Source organism: Bubalus bubalis, chromosome 5 (assembly GCF_019923935.1).
Source record: "Bubalus bubalis isolate 160015118507 breed Murrah chromosome 5, NDDB_SH_1, whole genome shotgun sequence".
NCBI lineage: Eukaryota > Metazoa > Chordata > Mammalia > Artiodactyla > Bovidae > Bubalus > Bubalus bubalis.
In genome coordinates this window covers 90295189-90311680 of record NC_059161.1, presented here as the reverse complement: position 1 = coordinate 90311680, position 16492 = coordinate 90295189, and the positions used below count along the sequence as shown (strand labels likewise).

The 16492-nt window shown below is 45.5% G+C and overlaps 1 protein-coding gene across 16 annotated transcripts in view; it reads right to left on the bottom strand.

Moving 5' to 3' along the window:
• SYTL2 (synaptotagmin like 2) overlaps positions 1-16492 on the bottom strand; it is a 119195-nt gene that overhangs the window by 55836 nt on the left and 46867 nt on the right. For 13 of the 16 annotated variants that reach the window (XM_025286234.3, XM_025286231.3, XM_025286233.3 and 10 more), the window contains one exon: positions 8637-9130. In XM_025286234.3, coding sequence (XP_025142019.3) covers positions 8637-8737 — 101 coding nt within the window. In that variant the 5' untranslated portion in view covers positions 8738-9130. Of the gene's footprint in view, positions 1-8636; positions 9131-9708; positions 9764-11583; positions 11821-16492 lie in introns of all 16 variants that reach the window. The other 3 variants (XM_045165800.1, XM_044943420.2, XM_025286227.3) reach the window with 2 other exon arrangements.

The window sequence follows — 16492 nt, the reverse complement described above, 5'->3', positions numbered from 1 at the left end:
GCCTGCAGTCCTCTGGGACTCAGGCTCCCAGTAAGGCCATTACAGTAAAGAACTCAGGCTGGGTTTCTGGTTCATCTCTTTTAAAGTGGCAAAAAAATAGGAAATACTTTCAAAAGCACTAAGTGCTATTTATATATTTCCTATCATAATAAACACTGCCAGAGTTAATCAATCTCTTTTTCTATCTTAGCCATTTGGAATATTTTCTATTCCAAGACAAGACATCAAAGCCCAAGTTCTGTAGAGATGTAGATTACAAAAGAAATCCCACCATCAGGGACTTCCCTGGTGGCCCAGTGTTAAGACTCGATGTTTCCACTGCAGGAGGCGCAGGTGTGATCTCTCATTTAGGAACCAAGATCCCGAAGGCTGCACAGCATGACCAAAAAAGGAATTAAAAAAACCTACCACCTAGGTGGGGCTGGTAAAATCTTAGCACCTGGAGAATATTATGGGTAGTGAAATAAGTCAGCCAGAAAGACAAATCATGTATGATGTCACTTACTTGGGGAATGTGCTCATTCCACACACTAGCAGTGTAAAGCTCAAAATTTTTCAAGCTAGGCTTCACAGTACATGAACTGAGAACTTCCAGATGTACAAGCTGGGTTTAGAAGAGGCAGAGGAACCAGAGATCAAATTGCCAACATCCATTAGATCATAGAGAAAGCAAGGGAGTTCCAGAAAAATATCTGCTCCTCCTTCATTGACTATGCTAAAGCCTTTGACGGTGTGGATCACAACAAACTGGAAAATTCTTAAAGAGATGGGAATTCCAGACCACCTATATGCAGGTCAAGAAGAAACAGTTGGAACCAGACAGGGAACAACAGACTGGTTCAAAATTGGGAAAGGAGTACATCAAGGCTATATATTGTCACCCTTCTTATTTAACTTCCATGCAAAGTACATCATGCAAAATGTTGGGCTGGATGAATCACAAGCTGGATTCAAGACTGCTGGGAGAAATATCAACAACCTCAGATATGCAGATGATACCACTCTAATGGTAGAAGTGAAGAGGAACTAATGAGGGTGAAAGAAGAGAGTGAAAAAGCTGGCTTAAAACTCAACATTCAAAGAACTAAGATCATGGCATCTGGTCCCATCACTTCGTGGCAAATAGAAGGGGAAAAAGTGGAAGCAGTGGCAGATTTTATTTTCTTGGGCTCCAAAATCACCGCAGGTGGTGACTGCAGCTATGAAATTAAAAGACGCTTGCTCCTTGGAAGAAAAGCTATGACAAACCTAGGCAGCATATTAAAAAGCAGAGACAACACTTTGCTGACAAAGGTCCATAGAGTCAAAGCTATGGTTTTTCCAGTAGTTGTGTACAGATGTGAGAGATGGACCATAAAGCAGGCTGAAAGTCAAACAATTGATGCTTTCAAACTGTGTTGCTGAAGAAGACTTTTGAGAGTCCCTTGGACAGCAAGGAGATCAAACCAGTCAATCCTAAAGGAAATCAACCCTGAATATTTATTTGAAGGACTGATGCTGAAGCTGAAGCTCCAATACTGTGGCAACCTGACAGGAAGAGCCAACTACTGGAAAAGACCTCGATGTTGGGAAAGACTGAGGGCAAGAGGAGAAAGGCGTGACAGAGGATGAAATGTTTGAATGGCATCCCTGACTCAATGGACATGAGTTTGAGCAAACTCAGGGAGATAGTGAAGGACAGGGAAGCCTGGCATGCTGTAGTCCATGGGGTCACAAAGAGTCAGACACGACTGAGCAACTGAACAGTAACAACAAAAAATAATACAAATGATGTGTATGCAAAACAAGAATAGACTTGGGGATATAGAAAACAAACTAATGGATAATAAAGGGGAAAAGGAATGGAGGAAGGGCAAAATAGGGATACCAGATTAAGAAATACAAATTACTATGTATAAAATAGATAAGCAACACAGATATATTGTATAGCACCGGGAATTATAGCTGTTATCTTGCAATAACTTTTAAAGACATATAATCTACAAAAATACTGAATCCCAATGCAGTACTAATAGGAAACATATAATATTGTAAATTAACTATAAGTTTTAAAAATTAAAATAAAAAATATTTTTTACCAGCCTACATTGACCTCTCATTTTTCTGGAACTTGAATTGTACCAACAAATTAGCATTTGATTCTCTAGTGGTACCATTTAGCTGAAGTGGGAAAAAGGGTAAGTTTCTTGGCCCTCACACTTTTTACCATCCTCTCCACTTGCATGTTATACTTAGTAGAGAGCTGAGGACAGAGAAGATGCTCAATAAATACCCACGGTCTGCTGGGCAAAGCGAAAGCAGAATACTCAGCCTAGCGAAGACGCTGTCCTGGTCATGCCCCATTCCATCAGCTAATATACACTAAGCATGTGCTTTATACTGCGCTTCATGCATGGCACTTAACATGCATTATCTCATTTAATCCTTACAGGTTTACTATGATGCCCAAAGAATTCAGTCAATTGCAGAAGATGGCCATCTAGCCTCCTCTGTATGTTAAAGGCCTTATCTGTTCATTTGCTTACCCACTAGTTCATTGATTCCCTATTGCATACAAGGTATATGCTTGGAACTGTACATAAAATAGTTAGTCTACAGCCAGTCTAACTGCCAATGCCAACTGCCATGGTGCAGAAAGAATGTGAGCACTTCCACAGAAAAGCCTGAACAGTGGCACCCTTCATCCTGGGTTCAAACAGCTTTCTTCCTTGTACTTACACAGCACACCCCAGATTCTAGCTATTCATCATGAGGAAGCAAAGGTCTAGCATCATAGGCAGAACCTGGACGATATTATCTGATCAGCTGTGGATAATGAGAATCAGCAGACTGGCCAGAGAGGCTGACCACTTGATTCCCTAGATAGTACTTTTTAACCCCTCAGCATATTCTGGGCAAGAAGGTTAGACTAGGTGATTTGAAAGTACTCTTACATGTTTGTTTTGAATATGAGAGCTGGAATGGACCTTGGATAGTTAAAAATGGCCTCACTTCAGGGATGAATTGAAACCCAGAGAGGTTAAGAGGTTTGCCCAAGGTCACACAGAGCCAGGACCAGAAGCCAGCCTGCCTCCTCACCCACATTCTTTCTACTGCTTTCCCACCCTGCTGAGGACAGCCAAACGTGGTTATGATTTCTAAGGTGGCTATCACACTTCACTCTTTCTATGAAGGAATTCAACCCTTGATAGAGAATCTGAAAACAAACACATGTGAAAATGAAATAAACTGCAAAAGCTCATTACAGCGGAAAATTAGACAAAACGTGCATCACTCACGTTGGGGATACGTTGCAGGTCCCCACAGTCTGCTGTGAGGCAGCACATTGTGTGGGAAACACAGGTTTGTAGTTGGATGAGCAAGGTTTCACTCTTACAGGGCACTTAACCTCACCCCCCCACCCCCATTTCCTCCTTGTTGAGTGGGTTCGGCTACACTGATCCAGGGATCAAGGGGGAAAATGTGACACTGTGTACAATGTCAACCCTGGACAAATGGTTACTTTCCCCTTTTCTTTGACAGAAAACACCATCAGAGGTGCTGAAAGGCAGTTCTTCAATGACAACTGCCTTCATTTCAAAGAAACTAGGGCTTAAGGCAGCAGCTGAGGATCACAAGATGTGGTCGCGGTTGAGATGGTATCTACTGCAAGAACACCCGTCACCCTAGATGTGGTTGTGTGTTTATGGGGTGGGGGGCACAGTGCTGGTGGTGTAAAGACACCCAGGGGCAATGATTTCCTGTTGGCAGTGTGACACAAAGCACAGGAAACACCACCTCTAGAGTGTGTCATTTTCAAACCATAAAAGACCAAAATTATATCTATGCATGTGTCGTGGTGTTTCTTAAAAAAAAAAAAAAAAAAAAAAAGAGGACAAAGAGGGAGGAGGCAGCCAGGAGAGAGGAAAAGAATCCATGCTGATGTCTGCTGCCCTGCTGCTTTGTGAAATGTCTGCAGCGGGCAGTGAGGAGAGCAGGCTGGGTGGAGCCGCATGGTGGTAACTGCACGTAGCGCTTGTGGCTACAGGTAGGGGGCGCTGCAGCGACCCGGGATTGCTGTCTTCTCACGCAACTCCAGAGACACAAAGTGGATATTCCCTTGGGTTCAAATCCACCTTCTACCATTAACAGGTTGAGTGATTTGGGAACTGGACACTTCTGTACGACACTTTCTCATCCATGAAATCTGGAGGTTGTTGTTGTTGAGTCGCCAAGTCGTGCCCGACTCTTTGAGACCCCCTGGACTGTAGCCCGGCAGGTTCCTCCATCCAGGGATTCTCCAGGCAAGAATATTGGAGTGGGTTGCCATGCCCTCTTCCAGGGGATCTTCCTGACCCAGGGATCGAACCTGCGTCTCTAATGTCTCCTGCATTGGCAGGCGAGTTCTTTTATCACTGGCGCCACCTGGGAAGCCCTGAAATTTGGATGGGAGGTAACCTATAGGATAAATCATCTCCAAAGGGTCTTGAAAGAGCTCGGATGTGAACAAGCCAAAGCATTCCTGGATAAATGAGGAATGGCAGGCAGATTTCAGTTGAAATGCAACTCTCCTCCACAGCAGTCCTGAAAAGGACCCGGAGGCAGTGTCTGCTCCTAGCAGGCAGCAGCGCTGCAGTCCGTTAGTAATGTCCTCGCTGCCAGGGTCCGTAAGGAACCAGCATTTGAAATAGCACTCTGAATTTCAGTGGCAGATTTGCCTTTCTAATGGTGTTTTGCTTAGGCTAAGAATAGAATTATCTAAATTATGTCTCTAAAGTCACTTACCAACTTGGAGGAGAACTGGGGCATTGCAAAATCATGTTAGGGAAACAAGGTCGAGGTTTTAAATTTGCAATTGATAATCCAATAAATGGTAAATACCTTGAGAGCTGGGACTGGTAGGCTGGTAATGTTTCAACTACCCTAAAATCCCTTTCATTAGTCCAGAGGTTTCCTATACTTAATGAGTGCTCAATTAGACTCCACCATTTTATTAATAAATAGTTGATAGGTTTAGGAGTAATTTCCTTCTAAGGAATCAGACCACTAACCAGAGAATTCTGTCCTTTTTTTTTTTTCCTTAGAGGCATGGGTGGAGTGGTGAATAAGGAAATTAAAATGTATCAGTCATCTACTCTGTGCTAAGAAGATAAAGAATTGTTTTATCTGTCTATAATTCTTTGAGTTTGATACTATGGTTATTCCCAGTCTCTGAGCTGAGGGCTCAGAGAGGTCAAGTAACTTGCCGAATGAACCACAGTTGATTTAGTGGTGAGGAGAGGATTCAAAATCACATCAGTTTTGACTGAAGGGCCCTTACTGTTCTTCTCAAACCAGGAGACCAAGAGCTTTTCTTATCAAAGCTTTGGCACTGACTGACTGTGTGACCCTGGGTAAGTCACTTCTCCTCTCTGGGTTTTTCCTGCTTTATCTGTAAAGTGACTGATATGGACCCCAAAAATCTTTCCAGAGCTGTCAGGCTATAACTCTGATAGAAGCACCAAAAACAAACAGCTAGGGGACGGTAACAGGACTGAAAAGCAAAAGCCCAAGGAACAGCATTTTGTTCCATCAGTCTAGGAGCAGACAGCCTCAGAATCATCCAAGTCCCTTCAGGGCTAAAGCAAAGGGTTCGAGAGCGCCATTCCTCTTGTGTGGAGCAGGTGGTGAGCTGGGCCTCTGTCAGTGCCCACAGGGTGTGGGCCTGCTGCCCATCTGGCCCCTGGCACTCAGTCCTGGACCCGCCCATGGCCAAGTCCACCCAAGCTGCTTGGTGCCTAACTAGGAAGGCCCCCAGAATGGTGGCTCAGACGGTAAAGAATCCACCTGCAATGCAGGAGACCTAGGTTCGAGCCACAGGTTGGGAAGATCTCCTGGAGAAGGGAATGGCAACCCACTCCAGTTTTCTTGCCTGGAGAATCCCAAGGACAGAGTAGCCTGGTGGGCTACAGTCCATGGGGTCCCAAAGAGTTGGACACGACTGAGCAACTGACACACCGGAATGGTAGCAGCAAACAGGGTCTGACTCACACTAGATTTTTACCACCCCAAGCCATCTTCCATCAGTTTACAAAGCAAGAAACAAGGGCAGCACCAGCGGCAGCTTCGTAGATGTCCTCAGAAACAGTGCGTGGAAGGAGATTCTGCAAGGTCACCTCTGCAAGAGGACCCACAGCCTTCCTGCTGTGGCTGTAGACTCGCTGGTGCCAGTGGCTACACGCTCCCACCCCTCACCAAGCTCACTTTCAGGCAGAACTTGCAATTTTTAAGGACATTTTCAGCTCTTACTGGAGATGCCTGAGAAATACCTCCAGTCATACAGAACCGGAGAACTACGAGGAAGACCCAGTAGCCTGGAATCCCAGAGGCCAGGTAAATATAGAAGGGAGGGGGACTTCCCTGGTGGTCCAGGGGCTAACATCCTGTACTCCCAATGCCGGGGATCTAGGTCAGATCCCTGGTCAGGGAACCAGATCCCACATGCCGCAACTAGGAGTTTATAGCTGCAACTAAAGATTTGACGTGCTGTGACTAAGATCCAGCACAGTCAAATAATAAATATTAAAAAAATAAAATAAAATATTAATTATGTTTAAAATAGAAGGGAGGGTAACCTCCCTCTAGCCGTCATAATCTGGCTAGATGGAGGAAGCAGAGTTACAAATCACACGTAAAATCTTGTCGGTGCGTGCATGCTCAGTCGGTTCAGTCGTGTCTGACTCTGTGCAACCCCATGGACTGTAGCCCGCCAGGCTCCTGTCTCCACGGAATTCTCCAGGCAAGAATACTGGAGTGGGTTGCCACACCCTCCTCCAGGGGATCTTCCCAACCCAGGGATCAAACCCACATCTCTTGAGTTTCGTCTCCTGCATTGGCAGACAGGTTCTTTACCATTAGCGCCACAGTGGGAGGAATTCAAATATAGCAGCTTGCTAATACTGAGAGTTCCCTCATCTCAAGGCAGGAAGAGGCATGGGGCCCTGGGGCAACCTCAGCTACACTGCTTTCCCTCCCAGTCTCTCCATCTAGTCTTCTGAGAGACTAAAGGAATTTCCATTCCCCCCCATGCTTGAAAACCTACTAATTTTTCCTCTGTGCTGCTCCCCCACCCCCTCATTTCTAAAATGGGTCTAACAGTCTTGCCTCGCCAAATCTCAGGGCTGCTGGGAGGATCATAAGAGGATGACATTCATGTACTGTGACTGGTAAAGGATGAATGCTACCAAGAGACCTCGATGGCTGATTGGTGTAATTCCCAGCTCTCAAGGGGACACAGTTTGAGGCGCCCCACTTGCTGAGAGTGGGGAGCAGCAACTTGGAGGAAGGAACATGACAAGAAAGGAACCGCATTCTCACGATCTCCACCACCTACAGCCGTCTCCTGCCACAGTCACAGCTCAGTGTCCATGCAGCCACCCCCCTCGTCATGGCTGGCTCCCAGGATGTCCTGTCTGCTGCAGTTTTCTCAGGAAGGGATGGTAGACTGAGTGAATGAGTACCTGCAGGCCAGGATTTAATTCTCACTTCTGACATCTATGGATTGCATGAGCCTGGGTGAGTCACTTGACCTGTCTCAAGGTCAATTTCCTCACACATCAGGTTGGCGTAATTACAAACCACCCTGCACCCCAACTACATAAGTGTTGTGAGCTCAGAGGAAATAATGGGCATATAAGCCCCTTGCAATCTGTTAAGCACTGTTTAACATGAATTATGATGAGCAGCCATAATCAGACACACTGGAATCCTTAAAGGGAACTTCAGCATGTTCTTTTACAAAGCATCCATGTTCAAATGAGGGTCAACTAAAAAAAAATAAATTAAATATGGATACAAATAAATCCATTGTTTATGATCATGGTGTCCCAAGAGGTAAGAAGATGGCTGATGCTCCTCTTGGATAATTCCTGGGATGGGGGTTATGTCATGAATACGACTAACTTACATTCAGGAAGCCTTTCACTGCCTTCAAAACCCAGATGACGAAGGCGATAGATGGCAGGGCTTGGACTCAAGCCCTCTGACCTCATGCTCCTCCTACCCCACAGGAGGTGAAAGTGGCAGGACTGTTGATGTGGAACATTTGGTTTGAGTTCCTCCCAACAAGAACAGCGTCACACTTTCTCAAGGGACACAAATGAAAAACTGGCTCAGTCAGAACCAATTTCAACTTGCTGTTGAAATCATTTCAAGCATGTATGAAAATATGCAAAAATGTGAGCTACTTCTCTGTTCGTAACACTTTAGAAACTTAAAATTTTTTCCTAATTTAGTACATGATCCACTTTTAAAGAAGTAGATTCAGTTAAAAAAAAAAAAAGTGAATATGTGTGTGCTTGTGTGTGTGTGTATACATTATACATATATATGGGAAGCATAGATGCATGGATATGTTTGTATAGAGTACTTCATTTTTAATCCAGTGTTTGATAAGTTAAAGGCATTTAGTTAGGTTTTTAATCAAGACTATTTCTGGCATGAGTCCTATGGGATGAGAGATACCAAGGAGGAGAAAGTTCTGTCCAGGAAATACACCTGAAATTGGAACCCGTAAGTCAGGCTCCAAGTCAGAATGACCACTTACAGCTGAGAGGAATAAAGTTTCTCGTCCTCTTACAGACCACCCTCCTCCCCCCATCGGAGGGCCAGCCTCCTACCTGACTCTCTCCTCTTCAGCCCTCTTCAGGGCGGCGTCTCGCTGCAGAACCTTCATGATGGCCTCCTGCTCCTCCTCTGTCAGGAAGCTTAAGTCGATCATTTTGAAAAGTGTTCACAAAAATGACAGGAAAAAACACAGCCTCAAATTCCCCAAGCCGAACAAGTCACCGTAGCCAGGATGATCGAAGGATGAAAAAGTGCAGTGGAATAGTATCTTGTTCAGTTCTGCAGCAAAAGTCTTCTCTCGGCTAGGCAAAAGTTTTAGGTGGCTGATAGCAAAATCCTAAGCGCCCTTTCCCTCAAGGCAGTAGTGGTCTGGAGGGTGATGTCAAGAGGAAGCACTCGGGATGCTGGATTCTCAGCCAGACAGGTCACTTGTTCCTGCTGCGGCATTCCCACTCACGCCTCCTCGCTGGACCAGTCTGAGACAGTTTATTCTCCTTCCGTCCGACGTCAACTCGATGAGCAGCCACAGGATCTGAGCGTCACCTGCCTGGGGAATCGTGAGACGGTAAATACCAGATAGCGACAGGCAGCAGTTCTCATTATTAACAATAAGCATTGCTCATTATTAGAAGATTTCAAACATGTCTGGGGGGGGAAAGTGACCATGTGAGATGGTCTCCAAGATCAGGGAAACCAGTTCTGCCAGCTTCTTGAGCAAATAGAAAAGGGTCATGAAACATGCTTCAACTCAATTCTAGACCGCCGAGATGGAGTGTGCACAAAAATGCCTGTCAATGTTTAACGATCCACAGAGGGAAGGGATGGTTGCAGAAAGATGGTGGTTCTCTCCGCAAACGCATGAGACGCTAGGCTGAAAGGTCACACTAAAGATCAGGAAGACCAGGGAGACCTTATTCCAGTTGTCAAGTGATTACTGGTAGGAAACTAGAAATAAAAATTCACAAATGCCCACTTCTTCATGCACAGGGATGTTCCACTAACGTGCATCTGTGCTCCGAGATGATGGAAGAATTATTATCAGGTAGAGTAGTTTGCACCATAGTGAAAACAGTTATTCTCTACTTAGTCCCACCTCTAACTTTTGCTGGACCTGGAGCAACTCACCAAGCTGTCTCCCTTCATTTCCCAGGAGAAAGAACACTGACTGTGCGTATATAATCTGGGGGAAAAAAAGAGGCAGGATTTCAAAACACCTCACCATTCAAAGTGAGCATTTTTGCATAGAAACGTAGGCAAGAATCCTATTTTCTTCGAGGCATTTTAAGCCCATGAGCAGGGACGTCCCTGGTGGTCCATCGGTTGAGACTTCCCTGTCCAGTGTTGGGGGTGTGGGTTTGATCCCTGATCGGAGAGCTAAGATCCAACATGCCTCATGGCCAGAAAACCAAAACATTAAGACAGAAGCAGTATTATAACAGAACTCAATAAAGACTCAGAAAAAAAAAAAAAAAAAGGTTTTTGAACCTATGAGAATAAGGTGAGACCTACAGAATGCCATAGCCAGGCTAGACTTGAGGAACTACTCCAGGACTGGGGTCCTTTAACAAGCAGAGTACTGCATATATAGTAGACACTAAAAAAAAAGGGGGGTTTACTACATTTTAAAGCAGCCCTACTCAATAAAAGACCGTGTATACAGTAACGTAGTAACGTCTATGAATACATCTATGAATACACTCTTTACTCTTTGGCAAAAGAGATCTACAAGGAAGTACTCCCACTACAACTGTCTAACTACAAAACATGAGGCAAGTTACCTAACCACTCCGAGGCTCAGGATTCTCATTAGGACATCCTTCAAGGGTTGCCAGGATTAAATGAAATAATGGCTAGAAAGCAATGCATATCTTGCATCCTGTACCAAGAGTAGCTGCTAAAAATATACTCTAACTTCCTTTCTGAGTTCACACTTTTGTTCCATTCAGCTGGCAAGAATGTACTGGTTACATGTTTTCCTTTTCTTTTTTGTATTTTTCTGATCTCCCTTATGAAGTTGGGACTTGGAAGGCGTGCACTCTGGTGACCTTTATTTTTACCTTCCTGTAGCTCTTGACATATTGCCCACAGTGACTACGCGAATTTTAAGATAACACTTCACATTCACTTTTTAAATCAGCATGCACTCCCATGTATTTGTTGTCGCTGTTGAGTTGCTAAGTCACATCTGACTCTACAGCCCTACAGACTGCAGCACGCCAGGATTCTCTGGTGCATATATTACTACTTGTGCATATATAAATAAATATATATGTGTGTGTGTGTGTATGCGATACTACAAAATTGCATATATTACTGCCTGCTTAATTGTCTCGAAAAGGACTTATCCTTCAAGATGAAAGTTACTATCTCCAAGAAGCCTTCCCTCATTTCCACTGCTAAGCTAAGTCGATTCAGTCGTGTCCGACTCTGTGCAACCCCATAGACGGCAGCCCACCAGGCTCCCCCGTCCCTGGGATTCTCCAGGCAAGAACACTCGAGTGGGTTGCCATTTCCTTCTCCAATGCACGAAAGTGAAAAGGGAAAGTGAAGTCCCTCAGTCGTGTCCGACTCTTAGCGACCCCATGGACTGCAGCCTCCCAGGCTCCTCCGTCCATGGGATTTTCCAGGCAAGAGTACTGGAGTGGGGTGCCATCGCCTTCTCCGTCCCTCATTTCCACAGCTGGAGCTAAATGAGCTAAATGCTGTAGTACATTCAATTGTTGTCATTACTGTTTAGTTGCTCCGATTCTTTGTGACCCCATGGACTGCAGCCTACCAGGTTCCTTTGTCCATGGAATCTCCCAGGCAAGAATACTGGAGTGGGTAGCCATTTCCTTCTCCAGGGGATCTTCCCAACCCAGGAATCGAACCTACGTCTCCTGCGTTGCAGGCAGATTATCACTAAGCCACTTCAAGTACAGTATTCCTAACTCTTCAGTCCCTCCCTGAAACAGAACACAATCATGCTGTCACTAGAGTAAGCAGAGTATTCACCCCTACCTTCCAGATGGTGGGCTTGGCCTGTGACTGACTTTAGCCCATGAATTGTTATAAATGGGATGCAAGTACAGGCTGTGGATGTGCTTGTGTGGTTTGGCTCGGCTTCTTGTACTCTGACCATGGGCCCCAAGAAGAGCTTGCCCCAGGTAGCCACTGCCTCTTCAGTCTGGGTCCCAGAAAGAGATATAAGGACAGACCAGGACTTGATCCACCTGAAGCTCGGCCACCTTAGCTGACCTGTAGGTACCAAAGCAAGAAATGAATAGTTTTGGTTGGAAGCCACTGAGGTTTGGGGTTGTCATACAACAAACACTCTTGTAGCAGGGACTTCACTAACACAGAAACTTTCTCCTCCACCTAGGTGTTTCCACTGCGATAGTGATTTGTCTGCTCTGGTCTCTCCCATCTGACTATGAGTCTCTTGATGTGAAGAAATAAGTGAATGAGTAAATGACTGAGGGAACCTAATCTAAACAGACAGCTTCACCAGGCGACAGCTGCCTCAGTTCCTTCATGCACAGTAGCTTTAATTCATGCACAGTAACTTCCTTAGCTCTCAGAGGCTGGCAAGGAAATGGACTCAGGCCACCTTCTGGGAACTATGTCCCTGGGCATCACACAGGTTCAATGGGAGATTGTTTTTAAGTCCAATGAATTGAGGACAGGAAGCAAACAAAGGAGAAAAATAAATTATCCAGCAGTGGAAACTGGCAGGGGGGCAAGAGGGGAACTGTTGGTTTCCACATCTTCAAGGTGAACTATGAGCTAACCAGTGCTTCTGTGTAGAAGGTTCTAGGGTTAAGTTTTTCCTGAAAATATGCTATTTATGGGACTTTCCTGGTGGTCCTGGGGTTAAGAATCCACCTTGCAATGCAGGGGATATAGGTTCCATCCCTGATCCGGGAATGAAGATCCCAAAAGCTGAGGGGCAACTAACCCCGAGTACCACAACTACTGAGCCCGAGCACTGTAACTACTGAGCCCGAGCACTGTAACTACTGAGCCCAAGCACCACAACTACTGAGCCCAAGCACCGCAAATACTGAGCCTGAGCACCATAACTACTGAGCCCAAGCACCATAACTACTGAGCCTGAGCACCACAACTACTGAGCCTGAGAACTGCAACTACTGAGTCCATGTGCACCAGAACCCATGCCACAACTAGAAAGCTGGTGTGCAGCAATGAAAGATCCTGAGTGCTGCAACTAAGACCTTATGCTGCCAAATAAACAAATAAAAACACATCAAAAAAATTTTTTTAATAAAAATGGGCTATTTAGTGAGGCAAAGGGCAAGGTCCTCATTTTACAGAGAAAGGAGTAAAGGACTGGAACTCTTGTCTCCTAGACTTCTAGTGAGAGTCACTACCCAGCCAGATTGCAGAAGAACCCTCAGATGGCAGTCAAGACTCTTCAGTCCCAGGTGCTCCCCCAACTCCCAATATTCTCAACAGTTATGAGAGCTAATCAAACATTCATTCATTTCACAAACACTTACTGAGAGCTTATTATGCACCTGACACTGTTCTAAGCAGTGATACAGTGATTGCTGGAGATACAGCAATGAATAAGACATTTAAAACTTCCTGTCCTTGTGGATTGTATATGCCAGTTGGAGGGGATAATGAACAAATTAATAATAAACACACACAAAAATAAAAATGATTAAATTATATAAATTTGGGGAAGGTAATAATAACTTTAGAGGAAAATAAAGCTGGGAAAGCAATAATAAGATGAGGGGTGCTGGAGTTTTAAAGAGTGTGGCTAGGGCAGGTCTCAATGAGAGGATGGATAACTGAGCAAAAACTTGCCAGAGATGAGGAAACAAGCCACACAGGTGTCAGAGGGTCCTGAGGTGCGAGTGTGTCTCGAGTGTTCAAGAAACTTCAAGGCGATCAGTGTGCCAGAGAGACAGAATGGAGTGGGTCAGAAAGGAAATAGGTCAAACTGTTTTGGGCTTGGACTTGACTGTAAGATTTCTGGATCAATGGTAAGGGAAGGCAGGAAAAAAGGAAAAGGGAATAAATACTTACTGGGCACCTCCTACATGCCTGGCAGTTTACATATATCATCTCATTGGATCCTCACAAAGACCTGAGGAAGGTATTTTATTACTCTGTGGTGCTGGAGAAGACTTGAGAGTCCCCTGGACAGCCAGGAGATGAAATCAGTCAATCCTGAAGGAAATCAACACTGAATATTCATTGGAAAGATAATGCTGAAGCTGAAGCTCCAATACTTTAGCCACCTGATGCAAAGAGCTGACTCATTTGAAAATACCCTGGTGCTGGGAAAGATTGAGGGTAGGAGAAGAAGGGGATGACAGACGATGAGATGGCTGGATGGCATCACCGACTCAATGGACATGAAGGACAGGGGAAACCTGGTGTGTTACATACAGTCCATGGGGTCACAGACAGACATGACTTAGTGACTGAACAACATTTTATTACGTGTGCTTTTCAGATGAAGACTATGAGGCTCACGGAGGTGTTTGCCACTTAGCTTGTGTGTGTAGCAGGGCTGGCATTTGTTAGAACGAGTCACCACTGGCTTTGTTAGAATAAGTCACCCCGATATCAACCTCCCACTTAATTCTCTCTTGCACACAGATCCTCAAACTGGGGAAGCAGAAAAAGAGCCCTTCTGTCTGCCTGTGGACTCTCATTCTCTGCATAAGCACAGAAGAATCAGTGGCCCAGAGCTGGCTGTCAGCATGGGGGCAACCTCAGTGCAAAAATCCGGGAGGGATGAGTCTTGGCAACAGGGATGCCTGACGTGGCCACAGCAGGAGGAGGATGAGCAAATAGTTCCCCTAAGGTTCAGCCCTCCCTCCCGCCCCCCTCCTGCAGCTGGAGGATTTTTCTAAAACTCAGATGTGACTAGGGCACATTCCCAGGCTTAAAGCCCTTCACCAACTTTCCACCATCCACTGGCTAAGGCTCAAAGCCCTCACCGCAGCCTGTAGGGCTCTCTGTGAACTAGCACCGGCTTTCTTTTCCAAGCTCTTTTCCTGTCACACTGAACGTTTTCAGCTCCTTCTGCTTTCAGACCTTTGCATATACTTACCCTCCCTCCTGGGCTTCCCTGGTCGCTCAGAAGGTAAAGCGCCTGCCTGCAATGCGGGAGACTGGGGCTCGATCCCTGGGTCCCTGGAGAAGGGAATGGCAACCCACTCCAGTATTCTTGCCTGGAGAATTCCATGGACAGAGGAGCCTGGCGGGCTACAGTCCATGGGGTTGAAAAGAGTCAGACATGACTGAGTGACTAACACTTATACTTTCACTTTCCTCCTAGAACCCCCGCCCCTCCCTCAACCAATACCTCCTGGGTCTCAAGTGAGATGGCACGTACTATAGACATCTTCCCCATCCTCTCAAGACCAGGTTGGTGCCGCGCTGGAGGGCTCCATTAGCCCCTAACTTCCTCACCCAGGATACTCAGTACAGGATCCCAAACCCCATCTACTCACGTCTGTCTTCCCCTGGTTTACGTGCAGGCCTGGGTGTCCGAGCGCTCTGTGTCTCCACCCAGCGCCTGCCACTGCGGCTCCCCTCTACATAACAGGCACTCAAATATCTCATTCGTGAACACAGCTGGAAGGGAACTCAGCTCCCCCTTAACATGAACCTGGCGCAACATTGAAAAATCAGCCACGTGTTCCTCGTGGGTTCCAGCTCCAGGCCTTCCCCACGACTGTCTGGTTTACATCAATCACACGACTTCTCCAACCTCAGTTTCCTCACCCGTACAGCGGATCTATTCACTCCTACCTTCCCTTCCTTACGGAGATTATAGTGAGGCTCTGGTGAGAAGGAAGACAGTGTCGAGGACAAATAAGGAATGAGCAGCCATAGGGGCAGCAGCTGAAAGGGACACGTGAGGGTTCCAGGTGCAGACTGTGCTTAATTCCAGCTCTCTTTGTGCCATTTTTGAAACATATAGAAATACAGAATCACTATGCTGTATAATAGGAACCACGAGACTGCTGCAGGTCAATCATACTTCAAAAGCAAACTCATAAAAAAAGAGAAGACATCAGGTTTGTGGTTATCAGAGGTGAGGCCTGGGGACAAGGGGAATTGGAAGAAGGCAGTCCAAAGGTACAAACTTTCAGGAACAAGATAAAGAAACACTAAGGACAGAATGTACAACATGATAAATATATTATAACTGCTGTGTGTTAAACATGAAAGGGGTTAAGAGAATAAAGCCTGAGAGCTTTCATCACAAGACACATTTTTTCTATTTCTTTAATTTTTATATCTATATGAGATGATGGATGTTCACTGTAGTTATTTGATAACCACTGCATGATGCATGTAAGTCAGATCACTATGCTGTACATGTGTGTGTTCAGTCGCTCAGTCATGTCCGACTCTCTGTAGCCCACCAGGCTCCTCTGTCCATGGGATTCTCCAGGCCAGAATATTGGAGTGACTTGCCATTCCCTTCTCCAGGAAACCTTCCTGACCCAGGGATCAAACTCTTGTCTCCCGACGCTCCTGTACTGGCAGACAGATTTTCTTTTTTAACACCAAGCCACCTGTACACCTTCGATTTATACAGTGCTGTATGTCAATTATATCTCAATAAAACTGGAAGAAAACAAACCAAAAAAAAAATATCTTGCAAGTGTCAGCCCTGTTCTATAAAAGCCACATCTATAAAAGCCTATTCTCTTTGCCAGCTGTCCAAAAGTTAAACTGAAGGGAGAAACACCACAGCTGGTGTCTGCTTTTGATGCCAGCAAAGAGAAGAGCGAGGCTTGTAGGCCTAATCCCCACCACTTGGCCAGCCAGACCCAGGCTAAAAAGCCTGATTAACAGCAGCATTTGTTCCCACAACTCGCTCTGCTCCAAGGAGCGGCCCTGACAGCACCTTCTCCTGTCTAGGCCGGCTGCT